General features: G+C 44.4%; 1 protein-coding gene across 2 annotated transcripts in view; it reads right to left on the bottom strand.

Annotated features, from left to right (window-relative positions):
• Nucleotides 1-1,766: 1,766 nt before the first annotated feature.
• The window catches only part of RAD54L2 (RAD54 like 2), a 70,352-nt gene continuing 47,633 nt past the window's right edge, over nt 1,767-24,485 (bottom strand). For both annotated transcript variants that reach the window (XM_063121113.1, XM_063121115.1), the window contains 15 exons: nt 23,306-23,439; nt 22,586-22,782; nt 21,589-21,931; nt 20,385-20,562; nt 19,375-19,626; nt 18,087-18,205; nt 17,132-17,250; nt 16,686-16,785; nt 16,151-16,356; nt 15,725-15,900; nt 14,287-14,483; nt 13,305-13,501; nt 7,421-7,510; nt 5,513-5,605; nt 1,767-3,240 (listed from right to left, as the gene is read on the bottom strand). In XM_063121113.1, the coding sequence (XP_062977183.1) occupies nt 2,231-3,240; nt 5,513-5,605; nt 7,421-7,510; nt 13,305-13,501; nt 14,287-14,483; nt 15,725-15,900; nt 16,151-16,356; nt 16,686-16,785; nt 17,132-17,250; nt 18,087-18,205; nt 19,375-19,626; nt 20,385-20,562; nt 21,589-21,931; nt 22,586-22,782; nt 23,306-23,439 (3,411 nt within the window). In that variant the 3' untranslated portion in view covers nt 1,767-2,230. The remainder of the gene's footprint in view (nt 3,241-5,512; nt 5,606-7,420; nt 7,511-13,304; nt 13,502-14,286; nt 14,484-15,724; nt 15,901-16,150; nt 16,357-16,685; nt 16,786-17,131; nt 17,251-18,086; nt 18,206-19,374; nt 19,627-20,384; nt 20,563-21,588; nt 21,932-22,585; nt 22,783-23,305; nt 23,440-24,485) is intronic.

Raw genomic sequence — 24,485 nt, 5'->3', positions numbered from 1 at the left:
GTAGAACACTTAGCTACTATCTCTTTAACTGTGAGGCTTGGTAGACCTCCAACAGCATGGACAAAGACTCAATTCTCACATTACCTTTGTCAATTCATGTGGGATACAAACTTTGTAGGGAAAGATGCATGTGTGAAAGCCAGGGGGGTGAAGAAAGAGTGTGTGAGAGTGAGAAAGAAAGAGAGAGAATGAGTGAGTCAATGTGAGAGACGCGGTTTCCATGTGGGGTGGGACACGTTTAATCATATTAGTGGAACCCCAGTCGTTTCTTTGCAGCAAACACATCACAACGATAATGTGAGAACAGGGTCAGAAGCAGTATCCCGGAAAGACTTGCTTAGCAAGAGTTTCTGGTAGCTGCTCTCACGGATCCCTTGTCATCATGGGTAACCTGCCATGAGTGTGCAGCACCTCCCCCTCTTTCTCTGGCATGGTAGTACTTCAGAAGTCTGAAATAATGGAGACTGATTTACCTGGTGCTACCTCTTAAGACAAGCTCTGGGGTGTCACCCTACCATCCCGATGTATCCCTCCTGGCAGCAGAGAGCAAGGCAGACACGGAGTTCTCTGTCTATCCCATGCAACTTACTTACTTCTTTAAACCTTATGTGAGAATAAACGGCTCCTCCTTACACACATGACGACACATAATGGAGCAAGCTTGGACCAGAGCCCAGCCACAGGGCGGAGAGGACGTTCCTCCCCAAAGGCTTATCTTTCCTATGTTTGGACACTGGAATGCTGGGGACCTGCTTCAGTAACCCACCTCTTCAACAGACGGTGAGAGCCAGTGTAACACCAGCCTTACGGTTGTCTAGTATCCGAACAACTGCAAGAGAAATAGCTACTGAGCAAGCACAACTCCATCCAACCCTGAAAAGTAACCCCCTGTAATAACGCCACATGTTTCTCCGAAGAGGCGACTGCTTGATGCCTTATCAGCTGAAGAAATGTGGAATCAGACTTCAAAGGGGAGGGGTGTTCCAGTTTGGCCCTGCACTCTGCTTTGCTCAAGCAGTCTACTTGTCTCCCCACTTCTACCCCAAACAGACCATCCTGTGCACTGTCACTGCTTTCAGTAGAGGGCATTGTTTTCAGCCAGGAAGGAGCAGAAAAGAGTAAAGAATCCCCAAATAAATACTTGGATTTCATGAAATAAATTAACAAAGCAGTTCTGTGGAGAGAGAGAGAGAGAGAGAGAGAGAGGAAGAAGGCCAGTCCAATCACAGTGTCAATAAACACACAGGCAGTGGCAGGACTCTTATGAGCATCCCTTCTGTAAGAGGTTCAACTCACTGTGGTTAACAGGAGCCTGACAGCTAAAACGCATCCTGCTGAACCTGTGGACGGACCCCTCAGCAGTGCCGGGGGAGGGGGGCAGAGGGAGAGTAATCACTACAAAAAGCTGGAGGGGGAACCGGGAAAACCCTCACAATTCCCTCACCAAGCACTACCTCACTAAAAGACTCGATACAACTCCTAACCCAACCCTGCTGAAGAAGCCAGCATGAAACCGAACCTACAGAGGTCCCTGCCTTCAGATGGATCTCTCGGGGAAGGCCAGAGAGCCACATACCAGTGCCGGTTCTCCCCAACACCTGTCACCGCTCAACAAGGGCCTGGTGAAGGCTACCACACTAATCTGTCTGAGTTTCCAGAAGGATAAAAGACAAAAATTGGTTTTCACATAGACCCTGCCCCACCCCCACCCCTCCCACCTCGGCATGACACATGGCCTGCTCTTTCCAACCCCGCCTCCCTCCCTCCCTCCATTAATAACGCTATTCATCATCATGTCTCCTAGGGCACAAAATCACCCCCTACTTATCATGGGGTGGTGTACTTTCACAGATAAGGCAGTTCGTGTGTGAGTTATTCCACAGACCAAAAAAAAAGTTCAACCCAGTGTCTCCAGCCAACGAAGGGCACTGAAACATAATGGCAGGTCTCCCTTTCAGATAATACAGCATGGGAGGGGAAGTCCAGGAGGCACTCCTGTGATCTGGAGTGATCTCTCCCCCCACCCAACCCCCTTGTTCTCCCACTGCTGGGGAGGGGTGTCCATTCAATACCGTTCCCCATAACAAAGATCTTTGACAGCTAAAGATGCCACTTCCTTCCCAACCTCCTCCTCTGCTGTGTGTCCTGGATGTAAAATCCTGGCCCCAGAAAGGTCCAGTGAGGATTTGTTGCCTCCTGGCTGAGTCGAGATCTAAGAGAGACTAGCCCATTATTTCCCTGTGATCTCTATTACATCATCGTCTTTGTCCTCATCCTCGTTGGAACTGCAGCCCACCTCAGAGACCTCATGGGTGTCAAATGGAGGCACCTGGGACCGAAGGAGGCCCCCAGCCGGATATCCCGAATGAGGGGACATGAAGCCAGGGTAGGCAGAGGCCATGCTCCGGGGAAGGCTGCTGGGCAGGACAGGGGCTGGAAAAGGAGCAAACATCCTGGGCTCAGGCAGGAGTGACTGCGTGAAGGGCAGCGAGTAGTTGGATAGCATCCCCGTCATGGAGGGGTTTAACATGAAAGAGGGGACGCTGGCGGTGGCTGAGGTAGCAGCAGAAGAGCTAGCGGTGCCGGCTGTCAGCAGAGGGTCAGTAGTCACAGGGAACACCAGATGAGGGTCTGGGAGCAAGCTAGGCAGCTGGTAATAGGAGGAGCCTGTGCCCATGTACAAGGAGTTGCCTGCTTGGGGAGCAAATGGATGGGTTAGGTTGTGGTTTAAAGGGACAGAGGGCAGGGTGAACCCACCAGAGACAGGGTACCCACTTTCATACGGTTGCACTGTGGCTGGCAGCGAGCGCTTCTTCTGCTGTCGATGAGCTTGCTCCTCCGGGCCAGAGGGCGACGTGGACTTGCGCTTGTTGCCTCGTAAGTCCAGCACTGAGTGGGTGCCGACGTGCTGGCTGGTGGCTGGCAGGGCCGAGGAGGAGGAGGAGGAGGAGGAGGAGGAGGACGCCAAGCCGTGGGTCCCTGCTCGTTGCTCAGTTCCACGAGCTGCTGAGGAGGCTGCACTGTCTTTCCGGGTGGGGTGTCCGGGGGCAGTGTTGGTGCTAGGAGAGTTGTGTCTGGACTCGCGGGCCGCCGCCGCCTCTGCGTACTGCTGGAGCTCGCTGATGATTTCAGGGCTGTCGGGGGAGATAGGCCGAGTGAGCTCCTCCGTGTTGGGAAGCTTGGGCGATGAGGCGTTGTGCCTGCCGTTGCTTGTGGATTCAAGAGACGGTCCTTGGGATCCTGTGAACAACAGAGACATGATCAGGTATATAGCAGAAGTACAGTGCAGCAACACCGTAGCCCCAGAGGAAGTACTGGGGCAAAGCTAACTGACGAGTAAGGTGGCTTCCTTGGGATCCTGGGAGCAACAGAGGCATGATCAGGTACATAGCAGAAGTCCTCCTCTTGAGCACTGGGTCTCATTGGTAGCACCTGATTGCACAGGCAATTGGTTCTAGTTAATATGAAAGGTTTCGATGGACTGTCCCTTGTATTTGAGAATTGCTGCTGGAAATGGATAGTTCAATTTTATTTATCAGCATGCTGACATTTAAATATCTTAGTACATATGAGCTTTTAAAGCAACTTTTGTCATTTTCAGGTGTTCTGTTTTCAATTTGTTTTGTTAGATATCTTTTAAATGTGTATGGTTGGAATTCTGTAAAATATTTCACATTTTTTGATAAGTTGTTGTTTGGTATTTCATTAGTATTAGATTATGAGAATGTATTCTATCATCCTATTTTTGGGGTATGCTGTTTATATCTTTATAGTGCCCCTGAGGAAGGTTCTCCCACTGAGAAAAGTCAGCCCGCCATAACAGGATGTAGGAAGCTTTGCTGCCAGTTGTTCACCTATTCCAGGAGGTGGGAAAGTGACATTTAAATTACTATGAGCAGTGCAGGGAAGAGATTTAAAACACACTGAATGGTAGGGATGTCCTATGCTGGGGCATAGATGGGGTGAGTGTGACCCTGTTGATTCCTCTTGACCTCTCAGCAGCTTTCGATACCATCTCTGTCACGATATCCTTCTGAGAAGTCTGAAAGAGTTGAGGCTTGAGGCACCGAGCTCCAGTGGTCCCACTCATTCCTGCAGGATGAGTCTCAGAAGGTGATGCTGGGAGACTACTATTCTACCTGGTAGCCTTTGTTTCCCATGCTTTTCAAGATCTATGTGAAGCTGCTACATGAAATCATCCAGAGGTCTGGGCTGAAGTCACACCAGGATATTGATACATTCAGCTCTTCCATCTCTTTTCCAACATCTGATCCCAGGGTGGTAGTAGAGATGGCAAACTGGCTTCTGGTTTCAGTTCAGGAGCAGATGGGAGTGAACAAGCTGCAACTTAATCAGGGTAAAATGGAGGTGCTGTTGGCTAGGAATTCTGACTTTCTGGGAGAGATTATAAAGCCTGTTCTAGAAGGTGATGCACTCCCCTTGAAGGAGCATGCACGCAGCTAGGGGGTGCTCCTTCACCCAATCTTTCCTTGAATATTTAGGGGGCAGAGATGACAAGGAGTGCCTTTTACAACTTTGGCCGGTCTGCCAGCTGTAGCCTTTTCTAGAGAGGTCATGCCAGTCCTTAGTTATCAGAACGCAGCTTACTTCTGGACTGGATCACTGCAACACTCTTTTCATGGAGCAACCAAGAAACTTCAACAGATTGAAAATGTGGCAGCCAAACTATTCTCTGGATTCTAAAGATCAGAGTACATTGCTGCAATCTTATGTCACCTTCACTGGCTACCTATTCATTTCTGCGTCCAGTTTAAAGCGCTGGTTTTAAGCCGTCAAAATCCAAAACTGCCCGGGGTTCCACTTCAGGAACTGTCTGCCCCCCCCATGATCTGCCTACTACTTAGGGTCATCCCTACTTTCTGTCTCTCCTTTCCAAGGGTATAAATGAGACAGCCCTTTTGGTGCCAGCACCAAGATAGTGAAATACCCTGAAGACCTTTTAAGCTCCTTCCCTCCAGGTTTTAAAGAGATCTGTTAAATGCTTTTGGTTGTTTCGGCTTGCTTTTAATGTGTTGATTTTTAATTCCCTAATTTGCTGCATTCTCCTGTTTCAATGTCCATATTTTATTATTGCTCAGTATTACTAATTTCTGATTTTTTAAAACATCTGTAAGCCACTTTAAGATTTTTTAAAAACACACACAGGGAAGAGTTAAAAGTAACTAATAGTTATCCCCCAATGTAGTGGCTAAAAAGTTGGACTGGGAGTCAGGAGATCAGGGTTCTAGTCCTCACTCAGCCATGGAAACCCAATGGGTGACTTTGGGCCAGTCACAGATTCTTAGCCCAACCTACTTCACAGGGTTGTTGTTCTGAGGATAAAAACGGAGAGGAGGAGGATTATGTATGCCGCCTTGGGTTTCTTGGAGGAAAAAAGGCAGGATATAAATGCAATAATAAATAAATAAATACATACATACATACATACATACATACATACAATGCTAAAGAAAAACCTAATAAGCAACTTTTCAGAGCATAAGCCCCTCACCTGAGGCAACCATGCGATGATCGTCGCTGCCCTTTGGTTTGCCCGTGGTTCGGATAGCAAAGATCCGTCCATCACTGGTACGGATGTATGTCCCTGAAGGGAGATTGGTGGAAGAGACAATAGTTAAGCCATCTCTGTTGACAGATTGAGGAAAACATCAACCCAACAAAGTAGGAGCTCCTTATGTTTAATATTACAGTGGATCATCTCCACTTCCATATTGCCCACTGGTGTCTCACGTGTCAGAGGTTGTAGACGTATTACATGCAAAGTCATGAGAGTAAAACATCACCCATTAGAGCAAAACATCCCAAGGACAAAATGACTAGGTTCACACAAGATTGAGTGTGGCTTATTGAATAGTGGGTTGTTGGGTTGAGTGAACCTGCGAAACTAACTAACCATAGTTTCCACAGTTTACAACCCAACAACAAATCATGGGTTGTCTTTGTGGGTTGTTTGTGGTTAACAAACCATGGTTTGTTAGCACAGCCAGATTGACACAACAAAACAATCCATGGTTCAACTAACAACCCGTGGTTCAGCAACAATGCTGAGCGTGGGTTATCGTGTTGTGTTAACCCTGACAATGTCATCACACCAATTTCTAAAACAACTGAAAGACCAAGGTTCCAAGACTCCAATGCTTGCATTTCCTATGCATTTCTTCCTCTCATGGTTAATAAACTATGTGGCTAGAACGTAGACCCTTGTCAAAAGTAAGTTCATGGCTGGAGGGGAAGGGAATGTGTGGCCTCAGCTCCCCATTTACACATCAAGAGTAATGGTGCACCTCATGAGGTTATTGTAAGGATGACTGAGTTAAAGTCCTTCAAGTGCTCTGCTTACTAGAAAAACAGCAAAAATTAACATGAAGAATGTGGATAGAGAGACATTTCTCTCTCTCTCAAAATACTAGAACCCGGGGTCATCCCATGAAGCTGATTGGTGGGAGATCCAGGACAAATAAAAGGAAGCACTTCTTCACACAGCACACAGTTAAATTATGGAACTCACTATCACAAGATGTAGTGATGGCCACCCATTTGGATGGCTTTAAAAGGGGGTTGGATAGATTCCTGGAGGCGAAGGCTATCAATGGCTACTAGCCCTGATGGTTGTGTGCTATCTTTAGTATTCAAGGCAGTAAGGCTGTGTGCACCAGTTGCTGGGGAACATGGGTAGGAGGGTGCTGTTGCACCATGTCCTGCCTTATTGGTCCCTGGCCAGTGGCTGGTTGGCCACTGTATGAAGAGAGTGCTGGACTAGATGGACCCTTGGTCTGATCCAGCATCAGGGCACTTCTTATGTTCTTATCAAGGATTGTAACAATTGAGCACAATCCTGAAGGTTTTCCATCTGGTGCCATTATCTTTTAGTGTTCCTTGGTAGTGTATAAATCTACAAATATGCTTCAACATAGGCCTTTTGGGAGGGTATGGGCATATCTGTCTTTGTAAAGTGCTTAATAGCTTGTAAGCATTCAATAAATAATAAAAGAAGCCCAAGTAGCTGTTGCTGGATTTGGTGCCGTGAAGCTGATGACACTCAAAGCCTTCTGTCTGATGCCAATCTATCTATTACCATGAATTGTAACAGAAGACTAATAGTCAATGATGAACAAACATCTTAGAGGATCAAACAATATTATACTGTACAGCCTGTCGTTCTCTTTACCTTATGGAAATGTTCCCAATGGCACTTTCTGAACTAGGCTTGAAAGCTATTTATAAAGACAGAATAAGTAATATTGCTAACACCTCCCTACTGAAACAGTTTGCTTCCTCTTCTTGTTTATAACTACAAAATTCAGCTCCCACCTCCCTCTCCCATCTCAAATCTTAAAAAAAGAACTGAGGAACAGATACATGTTTTCTCTGCCCATAAGCGGAAGGCCAGCTCAATTACCTTTAGTCCCACGAATAATATGGATGCTCTCTCCAGCACTGATTCTTGCCTGCACATCAGTGGAAGTATTTGTACCTGGAATCACTATATCTGTAAGGGATAAAAATGCAGGTTGCTTACCTGTAATTGTAGTTCTTTGAGTGGTCATCTGTGCAGTCACACTATGGGCTCTGCGCTGGCGCTGAGCTCTGCTTCGGAAAGTCTTCTCTAGCTGAGAACCGTTAATTTTGGCAGGAACCCTCCCCCACTGTCCACTGCGCATGCCCACGCATGTTCCCGCCTTCCCCTCAGTTCCTTTGTGACCGACTGCTCAATCTCGGTACCGAGAGGAATATTATTATTATTATTATTATTATTATTTATTTATATAGCACCATCAATGTACATGGTGCTGTACAGAGTAAAACAGTAAATAGCAAGACCCTGCCGCATAGGCTTACAATCTAATAAAATCATAGTAAAACAATAAGGAGGGGAAGAGAATGCAAACAGGTACAGGGTAGGGTAAGCAGGCACTGGGTAGGGAAAAACTAACAGTAGAAAGTAACAGTAGAAGTCTGCACAACATCCCTTCAGGATCAAGGACACCGAAGAGGGGATGGTGGGTGGGTTGTATGACTGCACAGATGACCACTCAAAGAACTACAGTTACAGGTAAGCAACCTGCATTTCTTTTTCGTGGTCTCTGTACATCACACTATGGGCTATTACCAAGCTAAGTACTCACCAGTGGAGGGTCGGTGTCATTGAAGCACTGCAGACAACACAGCTCTGCCAAAGGAGGAGTCTCTCTGAGAACGGGTGTCGATGTTATAACGTTTAGCAAAAGTCAGAGGGTGTAATCAAGTTGCTACTTTGCAAATGTCCTCCAGCAAAGTCCCTCTAGCAAAAGCCGTTGAAGTGGCTATGCTCTGAGTGGAATGTGCCTTAACTCTTTGGGGAAGTTGTAACGTTGCTAGACAGTAAGCTAGCTTGATGTTGTGTACTATCCATGCGGCAAGTCGCTGAGTGGAAAGTGATTGGCCTCTTTGTTTGCCCCCATAAGAAATAAACAGTTTCTGAGTTGTACGAAAATTCTGTGTCCTGTCTTTGTAAAAAGCCAATGCCCTCCTGACATCCAAACAGTGTAGCCTTTTCTCTAGCTCCGTAGATGGAGATGGAAAGAATGCAGGTAAAACAATAAGCTGGTTAATATGAAAGTCTGATACAACTTTTGGTAGAAAGGTAATGTCTGGCCTCATAACCACTTTATCTTTATGAAAAATAGTGAATGGAGAATCAATGCGTAATGCAGATAATTCACTTGCTCGTCTCCCTGACGTTATTGCCACTAGAAACACAACTTTCCATGAAAGGAGATGCGTAGAAGTGGTGGCAAGAGGTTCAAATGGTTTTGTGGTCAGCGCATTTAAGATTACTGACAGGCTCCAGTCAGCAGCAATAGGTCTTACAGGAGGCACTAGATTCTTGAGTCCACGAAAAAAAATCTTTATTATCGGTGTGGAGAAAAGGGTCCTGTGCTGAATTTCTCCCCGATACGATGATATCGCTGCCAAATACACCTTAATAGATGCATACTTAAGGCCTTTCTCATGGAGGTGGTGTAAAAAGGTGAGAATGTCTGTAGCAGAGCAAAAGTCTGGCTCAAAGGAGTGTACAATTGAAAAGGTGCGAAAGGACGTCCACTTTCTGGCGTAGGATATCCTAGTCGAGTTCTTTATGGACGCTGAGAGGACATATTGAACCCCCAATGGCAAGTCAGGATGAGGTGCGTCATTATTTAATTGCTGTCCTGGGAAATTCTCCACGCCGTTAGTTTCAGTCTCTGAAGGTCGGGGTGAAGAATCAGACCTTAGTTGCATGAGAGTAGTGCCGGGTTCGGAGGAAAACGGTAAATGTGCCCTCTCGCAAGGCGAAGTAGGGGTGAGAACCATGCTTGCCTGGGCCACAAAGGGGCAATTAGGATGCAAGTCGTCTTGTCCTGTATGATTTTTGCCACCACTTTGTGTAGGAGAGGGAATGGTGGGAAAACGTAGAATAGCATCTCCTTCCAAGTGTGGAGGAATGCATCCCCCATGGATCTGCGTCCTACACCTGCTCTCGAACAGAACGTTTTGCAAATAGTGTTTTCCGCTGTGGCAAATAAATCTACCGTCGGCTGACCCCAGGTATGGAAGATTTGGCCGAGTATCTCCGGTGACAGCTGCCCATCGTGATGGAGGAGAGATCTGCGGCTGAGAGAGTCTGCCAGAACGTTGTCAGTTCCCACAATGTGGAGAGCTGTCAAGTATATCTTTCTGGGTATAGTCCAACTGAGTATACGGAGAGTGAGGTGAACTAACTTTGGGGATCTCGTTCCCCCTTGTTTGTTGATGTGCCATAAAACCGTAGTGTTGTCTGTAAGCACTTGTACATGGCAATTCAAGAGGAAGGGCTCGAATGCCTTGAGGGCTTTCCTGACAGCCTCTAGTTCCAAAAAGTTGATGTGGTTCGTGGCTTCACGTGTTGACCACTGGCCTTGAATTTGCAGGATACCGCAGTGGGCTCCCCATCCTGCCGTCGACACATCGGTTGTGAGGATGCGGGATGGAGGCGGTTGCTGAAAGGGGATTCCTCTTAGAAGATGCTGTATATGTGTCCACCATCAAAGAGTGTTGGTAACTTCGCGTGGAACAGTCAGGAGGTGGTGTCTGGCATCGCGATCCTCATCATAGTATTGGAGGAACCAGAGCTGTAATGGGCGCATGTGAAACCTGGCCCATTGGACGACTGCCACAGTAGATGCCATATAGCCTAGGAGGCACTGTATCCTGTGGGCCGAGGTACGGGGCTCCGCAATCAAAGCCCTGGCTTTGCGTACTAGGTGTTGCGCTCGATCTCAAGATAAGTATGCCTTCCCTGTAGCGGAGTCTAGTTTTGCTCCTATGAATTTCACAGATTGGGTCGGACAAAGAATAGACTTCTCGTGATTTACGCAAAGTCCTAGTGTGCTTAGGAGGTCTAGAGTCAAGGAAATGTTGTGGGACAGGACATCCCTGGGGTCTGCTATTAACAACCAGTCGTCAAGATACGGGTATATCTTGACGTTCAAAAGGCGGAGGTTTGCACAGATGATGGCCATACACTTGGTGAAGACTTGTGGAGCTGTGCTTATCCGAATGGTAGCACGCGGAATTGATAAAAGGTGTCCCCGATGGTGAAGCGAAGGAAATGACTGTGTGACTCGCTGATAGATATATGAAAATAGGCGTCTTTTAAATCTATGACCGCAAACCATGCATTTTTTTCTTAGAAATTGAAGGATGTTGTGCAACGTCGTCATCTTGAACTTCTTGGGGCAGATGAATTCATTCAGGTTTCTGACATTCAGGATGGGTCTGAGACCTCCGTCCTTTTTCGGTATGGTGAAGTACCTTGAAAAAACCCCGTCGTGGCTCAGATTTGGAATTTGTTCTATTGCTCCCTTGAAAGACAGGAGGAGAGCTTCCTGAACCAGGACAGTGGAAGGGGCTGTGATCTTCACGGTACTGGGGGGGGGGGAGGGTCTCAAACTCGATCCGGTATCCTCGAATAATTATGTCCAGAACCCAAGAGTCTGTGGTGATGCTGTCCCAGGCATGGTAAAAATTGGACAGGCAGTCGCTGAATGCATGGTATCCTACATCCTGGTGGTGAAAGTCAAAGACGACGTTTAGGCAGGTTGTCCGTTTTTTGATGGGGGCGGAAGCAGTTGGTTGGGGCATATGGTTTCCTTTGGAATGGTTGTGCTGATTGAAACCTCGGTGTCTGGTCCATTGAAGATTTTTGAGGGTACGTCTGGTATTGGCGGAACCATTTACGGGGTTTCTGGGATTGGAATTGTTGGTTTTGTTGACCAATTCCCATCTTTTTGGCATTTTTCTAGCCTTCTGAACAGTGTCCATTCTCTCGTCTGTTGCAGCATTAAATAACCCGTCGCCGTTATTTAATCTACTACGTAGGAGATTTAGATCTACTATGGTAGGAATGATGGTCCTGCTTTCTCCATAAACCGAGGGGGATCGGTATCGGGATCGCAACCTGGGAGAGTGTCTGTCTCATTCAAAATCCCCACGCTGCGAATAAGGTATGTCATGCTCCCTTGATCTCGGTTGAGAGCTGGGTCAAGATGGTGGTACCGGTAGGCCATGCTCAGGATCAATGGCATCAATAGGGCCCCTTTGAGTTAGGGATGTCCCTGACAATTGAGTCGGAGTTAGGGGATCTCGGATTTCGCCTTCCGACGTTGTGGAGATAAGTTCAACCGCCGGGATATCTGCCGGGTTAGAACTCTCTATGGTGGCCATTGGTACAGGCGGTAATTTTTCTAAAGTCTTTGGTCTCTTCTTCTTTTTCTTAGTAAGGGTTTCGGAAGGCGATTTGACCTTCTTCGCCTTTTTGGTAATTCTCTTTGCTGTCGATACTGTCAGCGATTGGATCGATGTCGAGGGATCGGGACGGCATGCCAATGCCGATGGATCTGTCAGAGTCGATGGTTGCAGAATCGTCGGTATGGAGGCCATGGTTTTAGGCTTATCAACTTGTTGGAAGTGTCTGCTTCCAGAGCTCAGCTTTGAGTCGATCAGCTCTATGTCGTCTCGTCTGCCTAGAAAATGACTGGCAGTGGTGGCAAGTCTCTACTACGTGTGCTTCATCAAGGCACAACAGGCAGAGTGAAAGACCATCCGCTGCAGGGAGTTTGCTGCCACAGCGGATGCACTTGCGGAACAGTGCCTTAAGGGCCATACAAATATCTATATATATAGTAAAGGAAGTGTAGAAAAATAAGTTTAAATTATTATTATTATTATTATTATTATTATTATTATTATTATTATTATTAGGAAAGACGAAGAGGAGGAAAAATAGAAGACAGACCGGAAACAGGAGAAAAAACAGCTCAAGCTACTCAAGTTTTCAAGGTAAAATGAGAAGAACTCTCTCTATGAAGCACCAGCTAAGGTGGTCGCAAAGGAACTGAAGGGAAGGCGGGAACGTGCGCGGGCATGCGCAGTGGATGGTGGGGGAGGGTTCCCGTACAAAATTAATGGTTCTCAGCTAGAGAAGACTTTCCGAAGCAGAGCTCAGCGCCAGCGCAGAGCCCATAGTGTGATTCACAGAGACCACGAAAAAGAACAGTATGTATGTGACATACTCCATGCATTCACACAGGATTCAACTAGAAAACCAGTAAATAAAAATTTCCAAGCAATTAGCTGCATTATCCAGTACATTCTGCTAAATGTGGACCCAACGTTGAATTACTTGATTAAAAAAAAAAAAGTGGAAGAGAAAAAAAAATCTATTGGGAAAGAGTATTCATATCCTATATCCATGGTCTTCAACTGGTGGGCCAAGATCCACAAGTGGATCATTCCCTGATCTAAGGTGGTCACAGCAGTGGCATCACCACCATTTTATTTTCCTTATTTGTATTTAAAGAGAAAGACAGAAAGAGGATGAACTGGTGCAAAGGTGAATGGGCCTCTTGTACCTTTAACAGCTTGTATCACCCCTGCATGAGCATCTGCCAAAATTCTCTCTTCTGTGCAGCTATTAAAGGAACTGGATTCCTGTCTTCCCTAGTGTAAAAAATCAGGAAGATGGACATGTAGAGTTATGCTAATTAGAAGTGGGTCTCATGCTGTAGGCATGTTAAAGATGGGTCCTGAGTCCCAAATTATGAAGACTGCTGTTCTTTATAAGTAGCAGTGACAACCGGGATGAAAGTTTGATATGAAGATCAGCCCCAAAGGACTGGTGACAAATTTCAGTTGCACTATTCACTTCTGGTGCAAAAGTCTTTCCCAAGGAAGTACAGAGTGCAGTTCCTTGTCCCTTCCTTAACCCACAAAAAGCAACTGACCTGTTGTGGTGACAATCTTCTGCACGAGAACACCAGCTCGCTGCAGGTAATTGATGGGGAAGTTGATAGCAGGATTGGAAACTGAAGCTGATCCCATACTGCCCAAGGGGACATGGCGAGGCATCATAGGAATGGGGGTGGACTGAACAGGACGTACGCTTGCCACTGGCCTGTCCTCACCTTTGAGGCTTGGTCGCCTGTGGAAAGAGCCAGCACTGATTAGGACCACAGAACTGGAAGGGACTCGAACAGCCTCTTACCACAAGGCAGTGTCCATTACCCCCCGCCCAACCTCCACACCACAAAACCATATCACAGAATTTTAGAGCTGGAAAGGATTTTGGAGGACATGTAGTCCAACCCCCCTATCCAACGCAGGATCGACCATGCAGAACACAACTACAGCAACCCTGACAGATGGCCATCCAGCCTCCATGTCCACAACTCATATCCTGGCTCTGGCATTCCACAAAAAGATGCCTACAAGGCAAGTAACTCCAAATTACGAAGTTCTTTTGAGGGTTTACGACATATGCTGAGGCATTAATCACAGATTTAATTACACCATTTCTGTGCAGCTTAATAGGCAGTCGCATAAGGATCTGTTCTACACTACATGCTGAATAGAAACTCTTGTCAATTCCTTCAAAGAAATCATTGTTACAGTAATTAAAAATAAGTCTGGAAATCTCAGGAGGGGCACATTACTACGTAATCTACATGCTGTGAACCTGTGTGTGCTGATCTGTACTTTGAGGGCTGGTTCACACATCACAAGGTTCCATACAATGCACAAAATCCATTTGTGTAACTTGGATTTCTCCTGTCTTTTCCAACTATTCAGGGCTACCACGGAGTACAAATGTCCTTTTTTGTCTTTGTCTGTCCAATGGTCTAGGAGCCAGGAAAATATTACTGAGAGGGAGGAAAGTGGTAGATCAAGACTTGCCACTCTTCAGCATCAGAGAAATAAGGTACGCACCAGTTTCTCTGGCTGAAGGCCGGTATGCTTGTCAGACTCTGGTCAGTGGCTGGGTAATACTGAGCATAGGACGGACGGGTGTAAGGGACTGATGCACGTTTCTCTTCCTCATAGCTCTTCTTGGCTGCTTTCTTCTCAGCCTTGGTGAGCTTGTGCTCCTTACGGTCAATCAGCAGTGACTCATGCTGGAAAGGCTCCTGTGGTCAGAGCACAAGGCAGTATTATTTTAAACAGTCTTATATCAAACGTTCCATAAAGACAGCAGGAGGTGAAACATCATGGCCACAACCTCTCCCTTCCTTTATGGGATACCAGTAGTAATCCATTCCTGCTCACACAAGGCCGTAGGTATCATTTTACATATTGAGCATTTAACCCTCCCTATCAGAAGCATTCAATGGTTTCTTTCAGAGACCCTGGAAAATTACGTTCAGATTTATGCCAGCAGCATATTTTTAAGCTAAAGTTTCATAACTGGAGGAGGAGAACAATGTGGCTTTGACACCTTGTGGCTATTGACAAACAGATGGCCAGAGACCTTGAAATACAAAGAGGTCACAGACATGTATTTGCGTCCAATGGAAAATAAATAAATAAATAAATAAATAAATAAATAAATAAATAAAGGAACCCTGAAGGACATGGACTATATTCTTAATGAAGTGATTTCTCACAGCAGCACAAACCCGCAGTGACTGTTCTTGTCAACTATCTTCAGAGGATACTCAAACACAGACTATCCCAGGTACATACTCTTTCCTTTATAAACATTAGAAGGTTTGTGAAGCAAAATGCACACAAAGAGCCTTCCATTGCACTGCATTTGGTAACACAAATATACGAGAACAACTGTGGTGTAGTGGTTAGAGTGTTGGACTGGGAGTTGGGAGATGTAAGTTCTAGTCCCCATTCAGCCATGGAAGCTCACAGACTCTCAAGATTGTTATTGTGAGGTTAAAATGGAGAGGAGGAGGATTATGTATGCCACCTTGGGTTCCTTGGAGGAAAGGAGGTGGGATATAAATGTAATAAATAAATTATGAAGTACAGAACGTCCTACAGGTAACCCTAAAGTTCTTCTTGCCATATTTAAGGCCTTAATTCCTTCAGACTGTCTGAATAATCTGCTTCTGCTAAACAGGGGCAGCATTTCATACCAAGGCAATAAGCAAGAGGTATTAGGCATTTTATGTGGGGGTTCCCTTTGGGCTTGGTCCAGAAGCTGTGACTGGTGCAAAATCTGAATAAATCAATAAATAAACCTGAGAAGACAAGTTATCCCAAAACCTTTGGTTACAACAGTTGAGAGCAATGTTAATGATGTATGCTGCAGACATCATATACTCATAACATACTTTATTATGTCCATATGTGCACTTTACGGTCAGTTTGCAAAACAACATGGATGGTTTTTTTTCCTTTCTTTTTCCTTCCTAACCTTGGTGATGAGGTGAGGGTACTTGAGACAGGCCAGCTGCAAAACAGATTCCTTGATCTTCCCGGGGCTGATCGAAAGCTGGGCAGGTTCGGGTTCCTCTTCCACAAAGTGCAACAAGTTCTCCACCTCTCTCCGGGTAAAGTTCAACACCGGATTCAAGTCATCCACAACACGGTCTAAAGAAAATATATATTGGTCAGAAGAGAACATTAACTGCTGTTCTTTCTGCAACTGAACCTCCAATGATATTTCTCGAATTGGGGTATTAGCAAGTGATTGCATTTATGCATAACATGTAAAAACAAAACAAAACAAAAAGACTGAGTGGGAGCAGAACCAGAAATTCCAGGCTGAAGCATAAAGTGCCACTTTCAGAGACTAAGACACAGGGGTGACCTGGTGGAGGCATGGGAGGATTTGGCCTACCTGACATCCCTTGCTTGGAGATCTGGCGGTCATAGATTTTCTTCTCCAAGGTGAAATCAGAAACTAATCGATAGATGTGGCAAGGCTTCTTCTGTCCATAACGATATACCCGGCATACTGCCTGAGCATCATGGCATGGATTCCACGAAGCATCAAATACTATCACTCTGTTCGCACCAATCAGGTTCACGCCCAAACACCCAGCCCTAAACAAAAGACAAAACAAAACAAAGTCAAACACAACTATTCTTACAAAAGTTTGCCAAATCCTTGTATTTTGGCTGTTCTACTACATCTGTGAATCATATATTGTTTGGGGACTGCTGTTTCGGCTCAACTAGTATGAATTAATCTGATGTATCTTCTGAAGTTAACCAGAATGGAATGGTTAGCTCAGACCATCATAAGCTTCTAAAAGTTCTTTCAAATGAGTCAGATGGCAACGATTCTCTGTGATGAGTACCTCACTATCCATCACAGAGCATCACAGGCCCTGTTCATCCCAATTTCCTGTTTTAGCAGGTGGTCAACTTACCGTGTGGAAAGAAGGAAGAGACAAACAGAAGTGTTGCTAGGATCATTGAACTGGTTAATCAGTCTCTCTCTTTCCGAGGCTGAAGTGCTGCCGTCCAGTCCTACCCAATGGGAAATGCATGTAAGTTGTTTAAAAACAAACAAAAACTTTTCCAAAACATCCATCAAAATAAACCAATTATGTGTAACATTACTTTTTTTTGCTTCTATGATAATATTCATGCAACATTCAAATGGGACAAAAAGAAAGAAAGAAAAAGCATCTAATCATCAAGATGCTGCCTATTTCTGGCCAAAACCAAATAAATGCCTGAAAGCAATCAGTCTGGAAATGAAGAAGAAAAGAAAATTTGCAGAGAAACTGGAGAAAATGTATACATTTCAGGAAGATCAGCCCAGCAGCAAAGAATTAATATCTTAGATCATGTCAGGACACACTGCACTTACGATAATAATTGACATTTCGGAGCCAGTTATGGATTCCTTGTGCGTCCAAGTCTGGGGGAGAAGGCACTGGTCTCTTTGCCAAGAAATCCTCAATGACAGACAACGTGGAGAGGCTTTGGCTGCAAAAGGCACTCAGATTGTCAAAGATAAAAACCCACAGTATAATGTGAACAACACAAAATTCTAGACCTTTCTCACACTGTAAGAGAGCTAGTCTGCACTGATGCCTTGCTACACACAATATTCAATTTCATATCATTTAACATGCCTCTCTTCTGCAGCATGAGGCCCTGGCAGGAATCAGAGAGAATTCTCAGTTACTAAGCAATTATTCCAAACTGAAGGATTTCCTTCCATGATTATTATTATCATCATCGCATATTTAAAAGAATGATGGAAATAGGAGAGGGAACAACTTCCATGCTATCAACTGAGGATTAATGCACCAAACAATGGATTTACACTACAGAGAAGTAGGTTTAGTTTAATATTTTCTTCTTAGATTTATACATTTTCAGTCAAAGCCCTCAAACAAAGCTTACAGTAAAATCAACAACATTACCATCATCTGGAAGAACAATAAACATTTCTGAAATAGCCTAAAAGATTGGCTTAACTCCTGAAGGGTAGATGCTCTCTGGAAGAAAGCCTTCATGATTTTATGGAAGGTTAAATGGCCATGCACTGATAGAGTTCTACAGATTGGATGCCACTACAGAGAAGGCCTGCTGCCCTTCAGACATCGAGGGCAATTATAACAGGGCCTCCTGAGATGATATCAAAGCATAGGAACATATTAGAAGAGCAATTCAGCAATGGAAAGATAGTTAGGAATCTCCTTTCTTGAAGGTGTGACTTCATGAATAGTTTGTTTGCATTTATTTATCCACATTTTTTAATAATGTATTTAAGCTGTTTCAGGATCGATATCTAAGGAATTGCAATTGCGTCTTACCTGAAGACCAATATTTTGTCTCCGAGTTTCACACTTTCCTCCACAAGATGAAAAAGCAAAACCATTTTAGGTGAATTTTGCAAGACTCCTGTCTGATAATCACAAAGGATGTCTTTAGCCTGTGAGTAAAACAAGACACTCAGTACCACAATGGAAGTGCTTGTTGCTGTGCTCCAACTCACTAATTTACTACTCAGTCATTTCCTAGCTTTTTTGCCTGTGTTCCTCTCGAACATGATCAGAGTCAGGACAATAGGTTTAATGGCCAATTGAACCAATTCAGTATATCACACACACAACGTTATTTTCATTCCGAAACAGACCTTTCACAGAAAATTATGCTAGAACCTTTTCAAAACAGACATCATCAAATATCTACAAACCTTTATAACCTATCTCCTTTATTATCCATCTTTTCATGCTTGGGGATTATTAGCATGAAAAACCTCAACTATAAGGGCTACTGATAGAGAAAAGCAGTGTAAAAGCAGCTTTGTAAACCCATGCAAATGTTGCTCTTATCTGAAACTTTCTCTAAAATACCCCGTGTTACTCTTAGCTCATTACCTATATCCTCATCTTACTCAGACCACGCTTCAAACAACCACTAAGATGTCAGCCACACTTTGCAGAAAGCACAGACACAGGATCCCCCAGGCTGTATAAAAATCATAGAGTTTCCAACAGAGGGCAGTATCCAATGGAATGCAACAGCTAACGCAAATTCTGTTGCCTGGGAAAAATGGCGCACCAGCTAATGCTATTGGCATTGGATACTACTGGCATTTTGTGATCACTGTCCAGAGCCGTGAGCACAAAATGCTGCAATCCCTCTGGAAGCCACAACAAACAAACAGGGTATTTAGTATAAGAGACCCTTCACAACAAATGAAAAAATGACCAATGGTAAGAATAATGCCTCTGCTAGGTACAACTGTTTCAATTTTCTTACATGGAAGTACTCTATGTAGGAACAAGCATGTACATTGCCAAGTGTGATCTCAGGCACAAGTGCTTATTTCAGTGCAGGCACGTGGACTGAGGGTTCTATCCAATGTTGGTCCATCTTTAGTCTCATTCATTTCAATGGGTCTACTTCAAGTTGGACTAACATTGGATACAACCCAAAGCATCTGATGAGCAGAGTGAACTCTTAGCAAAATTAATAGACCCAATGGTACACAGCACCTTGAAAGGGGCTGCTCCATTGTAAGGAATCCTTTACTTATGCCAAAAGAAAGGGGAAGGAGGAATCCACCACACCTGGAGTTTTCATTTTGGTACTCACCCATTCATACGTTACAACCTGATTGGCTCTCTCCTGGAAGGGATTGAAGCCAATGCCTTGAATGTATTTGCTGTTGGTAGCCTCCCCAATTGGTGATGCCAAAGCATTGCTCTCAGTTTTCACTTTCATTCCCTGTGACTGGCAGCGTGAATTGGTACCAGCTGTGCCAAGGTCATCCACATCCAGGTCCTGCTCATTTGCCAAATTCTCTTTTTGCAATGCTTCATATAGCACATCAGGGTGATTCCAGATCTGAAAGAGGATGGTAGGTTACTTTGCAACTCTTTGGTCTCAAATAATTCAGAAATTCATGTTATTAATTTTTAGGTAGTTTTCTCTCTTGAGACTGGTGGCTGTTGTATCTTATCCATGAAGCTGAGTATAGGTGGCAGCAATTTCACCAGTTTCCAGAGGGGTAACTATGTTAAGCTCTTGCAGCAAAAACCAATGAAGACTCTTGTAGCCCCTTAAAGACTAACAGATAAAATTGACTCTAGTCATCAAAAGCATATGCCACTACACATTTGTACATTTTTAAGGTGCCACAACATTCATAGTAATGTCACCAAATTCTATAGATGAATCAATGCTGCAAAATGGCTTAAAGTCTATTTAATAAATATACAGGGGTGGGGGAAACAAATGAAGGCAAAAAGAAGAAAAAGCAGAGTTATAACTATTTAATTTCTAGAATTTACCGATTTTTTACAAATTGAAATCTCTTCCACTGCAGGACTTTGGAGGAGGCATATATGTAACATGTTCTCATGTTACAATAATTCTCCGGCCCGATAGTCAGAACACTAGCATTCAGCAAATGTTCTCTGCAGGACCCACAGTCTTAAAATATTGTGGTTGTGTTCTTTATTATCATCATGGTGTCAAAAACAAAACACATACTACTCAGGATACACAAGGGGAAAAAGAGGCATCAAAATTATGTGAGGAATACCTTCATAAGGGATTCCTGACCTTTCCATGTAATCTGCACAGAACCCATTCATACATACCTTACAACAGACACAGAAAGCCTTGAGCGGGTTCAGTCCCAGCCAGCCACTGTTCCCTGCATCACGAAACCGGTTCATGAACTCAGTGTAAAGAGCCCGCTGGATCTTTGACAAACGCACTAAGATGACATGCTCTTCTTTATAGGGAAGCTGAACTTTCAACACATTGTGCCCTCGCCTGTAGAAGCAACAGAGAAAAACAAGGTCATGAGACGGCCTAGAATCTCTATAGTGGACTTCACGTATCTCTTGGTTATCCCTCTGTTAACAATGGAGGAATCACAGTTCACCTGAAGTCTGGTTATTAGGAAGTATGGCACAACTACTGACAAGCATGACAAACACGTTCATGTAAGTGGACAATGGTTTCCTTTGGCAGATTGCTTGCAAGACTCAAGCTCTTGATTTGCCACTAACCCAAGTGTAACTTCTTGATAGAGGATTGTATCCAACAAGTCCCATTCATTTGGATACAAACCCAGAACATTTACGTCTTAATTTTCCAGTCTGGGATGAGATAGTGGCTGGTATCCAATGTTAGTCCTACTTAGAGTACACCCACTGAAATGAATGAGATTTAAATTAGCCTGACATTGGATAAAACCATGTATTCATATAATTCCAGCTGAATTTGCAATGCTTACATTATCAAGCCTTTGTAAACTATTTTCATAGCCCCAGATGGAAAGTGCTACAAAGACATACTGCTATTCATGGTATGGCAGTAGATTCAATGGCACATACATAAAGCACATAAGTATTGCTAGACATGAATCTCATGTGCCGGACACTGCACTTTATTATGCAAGGCTTGAAATGGAATTCTGAAGATTCACGTCTCACCTCACAAGACAAACTGAACAGTTTGTCAGGAAACCTAAAGGAAGAGTTGTTGTGCCTTTAAGGCTTCTTGTGCTTATTTGCAGAGCTTTGATGGTAAAGTAGAAATGGAAAAACTCGCGGTTAACCTTGATAATTTGTTTTGTAATCCTGACACCGCCTCATTTCTGTGAAGATTGTAGCTTCCAACCAGCTGGCACTGCTTTTTAGCTAGTCATGACACATCCCACAGTTTTCAGACCCAGAAGTCCAATTCACTGACTTGATCAGCCAAGCACTTGCTCTCCAAAGACAGGTAACTCAACCCATGACTCAAAGCATTTGCTGAAAAGACTAAGGTGCTGGGAATCTGATGAGGCCTCACCTTTGTACAAAGCCCTCCAGCAGGCTATGCAAGACATGACTGCGATACCTCATAAGACGAACATCCTGAGGAGTACTGTCAATACACTGTCCATTAAGGATGGGGCGTTCAAACATGTTACTGAACTCCTGCCGGGTACCCAGGAAGTCAGGACGGACAAAGTCCACCATACACCAGTACTCAATTAGGTTGTTTTGCAGAGGGTAGCCAGTCAGTACAACCCGCCGCCGAGATCGAATGTTCTTCAAGGCCTGAGAGGTGCTAGCATGACAATTCTTTATCCGGTGTCCCTCATCACAGATGACCACATCTGGCCCAGGACGGGATAAAGCCTTCTCAATTCCTGAAGGAGAAAGAAAAAACACCACCATAGGAACCTGCTGTCTGCTATTCTGGATTTAACAAAATAATAATGAATTCTTTTGTGGGGTGGAATCCAATAAAACATTTTGGAAAAAGGAAATGGACAGCTCAAAAATTGTGAATGGATTTCACAAATAACCTTTCCCATCTGACAGGGGTCACTGGTGACAGAATGAGACCAACTCTCTTTTGGTGCTTTAGGTGAGGGTTATTATATAACTACTTTAAAATCTCCAGTGGAACATGTACAGAACATACTGATAAGCAAAACTGGTACTTATTAGTATAGTAATATAGCTCTTTGCAACAAAACAGTCTTCTTAATGCAATGGAGTACAGCATGGAAACCGGAATAATAATCAATATAAGCTCTATCCAGAAACAGTTGCCATTCAATTCTAATATCATAGGTCCTCTTTTTTCTAAACATTCTTTGGTTAATCAATAGATATTTTGTCTTACCTAGTGAATCAGCTTTTCAGCATGGGTTGAGACACATTCCTGAGGGGACTTCCCCATCTCTAGAATGTCTCTCTGCCCATGCCCAAATATTAGTAAAAATAGTCATCTAAAAACTTAATCTCTTAAATGGAACAGAAAACTGGCCATTAGAAGGAATGTGCTGATGTCTTACCTTTTAAGAGTTCTTGCTGACGATCCTCTTCATCCAAATCAATAATGACAGGGCCAGTCTGTTTTTTGCTTTTTTTCTTTCTGCCTGTGGCAAAGGATTTCTTCAGTGAAAGGAGACGGTACATCTCATAGCCCATAAGCAAGACACCACCGTCTGTCACCCAATCAGTGACCACTTTGGCACGTGCTGCTGTGGTCCTGCAAAGAAGCAAACCAGAATGAAATACACAAATGAAACAAGTGCTTCTGAAGCAGGTAAACCAAGCTCAACCAATGTCTCCTAAAACAATGTAAAGAGGCTCCCAGCTCAACAGCTCAAGCATCCTGAAATATAATTAACGCACATCAAGAAGGCCCACCTGGCAGTCTTCTTCACTGACCCTGTTCAGATGACACACTAAGCCACAGTTCAGACAACACACTAAACCACTTATCTTAGGAGATAAGTGAAGACAGGGCAATTTCAGAAGACTATTTTATAAATGCTGTTTTGCTGATTTTGCCTGATGTTTTATCATTAGATTAATTTGACCCAAATAGTTTCAATGCAGAAGTTTATTGAAGTTGCCACATATGGACAACTCATGGTGCACAGGGTGCCCTGCCCACTGCCCCCACCACCGAGCTAATCTGCATTCTGCATATGTGTGCATACACAGGTGGCTCCTGACCCAGCACTGCACCAAAGAGACACTTCTGTAAAGATATTACTTGCACTTACTTGTGTTCATCATTCAATATATGGACTTTAAAGGAGCGAGGCTGAATCTCTTTCGGGTCACAGTCAGCAGGAAGGGATTCTGGTGCTGGAAGCCACATGTTAAATTCTGCTAACCAGTTCTGAAGAGTATTTACCTGTTAAAAAAGAGGAAGAGGAAGAGTAGCAGGTTACATCAGTTCTACATTTTGCACTGCATTGGCCTCAGAGACTGACTGAAGTTCTATCAATGGCGACTAGTCCTGATGGCTATGTGTTACCTCCATTATTAAGAGGCAGTAAGCCTATGTACACCAGTTGGTGGGTAACTTGAGTGTGAGGGTGCTGTTGCACTCATGTCCTGCTTGTGGGTTTTCCGTGGGTAGCTGGTTGGCCACTGTGTGAACAGAGTGCTGGACTAGATGGACCCCTGGTCTGATCTAGCATGGCTCTTTTTCTGTTCTTATGTTCTTACCTACTTCTCAAGTAAACTAGGAGGGAATATTAAGGAAGATCACAGGGTATCTCATGCATCTGCACCTCAGTAACACAAACTAGGGCCCTCTATACCAGGCTAAGCAATCTTGGTGGGCCTGTGGATGAATATGAGAAAATGTGCTGGGCACCACTACAAAATGGCTGCATGGGAGGTGTGGCAAAGGACAAGTAACCTGCACAAAAGACTGTATGAGTACAAGGCAGAGGTGGGGTTGGGTTAGGGTTAGGGTTGGAGCCCCAACACACTAAATAACTCCTTTGAACCCACAGCTTTCAGCACAAACAAAAAACTATTTTACTGTGATCCTAGCTCCTGATAAGAAAATTATTTATTTATTTATTGCATTTATATCTCACCCTTTTTTCCCTCCAAGGAACCCAAGGCAGCATACATAATCCTCCTCTCCACTTTATCCTCACAACAACCTTGTGAGGTAGGCTGGGCTGAGAGTCTGTGACTGGCCCAAAGTCACCCAGTGGGCTTCCATGGCCAAGGGGGACTAGAACCCGTATCTCCCGACTCCCAGTCCAACACTTTAGCCACTACACCACATATACACACACACACACACACACACACACACACACACACACACAAGTGGGAGGGGTAGGGCATCTTGGCAGGGACCACAAAAAGTATCTGAGAGTTTACTGATGCATGCAGGCACCACATTTCCTCCTGCTACTCTATGCAATCCCAAGAATG

This window comes from Elgaria multicarinata, chromosome 3 (genome assembly GCF_023053635.1).
Source record: "Elgaria multicarinata webbii isolate HBS135686 ecotype San Diego chromosome 3, rElgMul1.1.pri, whole genome shotgun sequence".
In the NCBI taxonomy this organism is placed as follows: domain Eukaryota; kingdom Metazoa; phylum Chordata; class Lepidosauria; order Squamata; family Anguidae; genus Elgaria; species Elgaria multicarinata.
The sequence above is the reverse complement of the archived record's forward strand: the minus strand, read 5'-3'. Positions and strand labels throughout refer to the sequence as shown.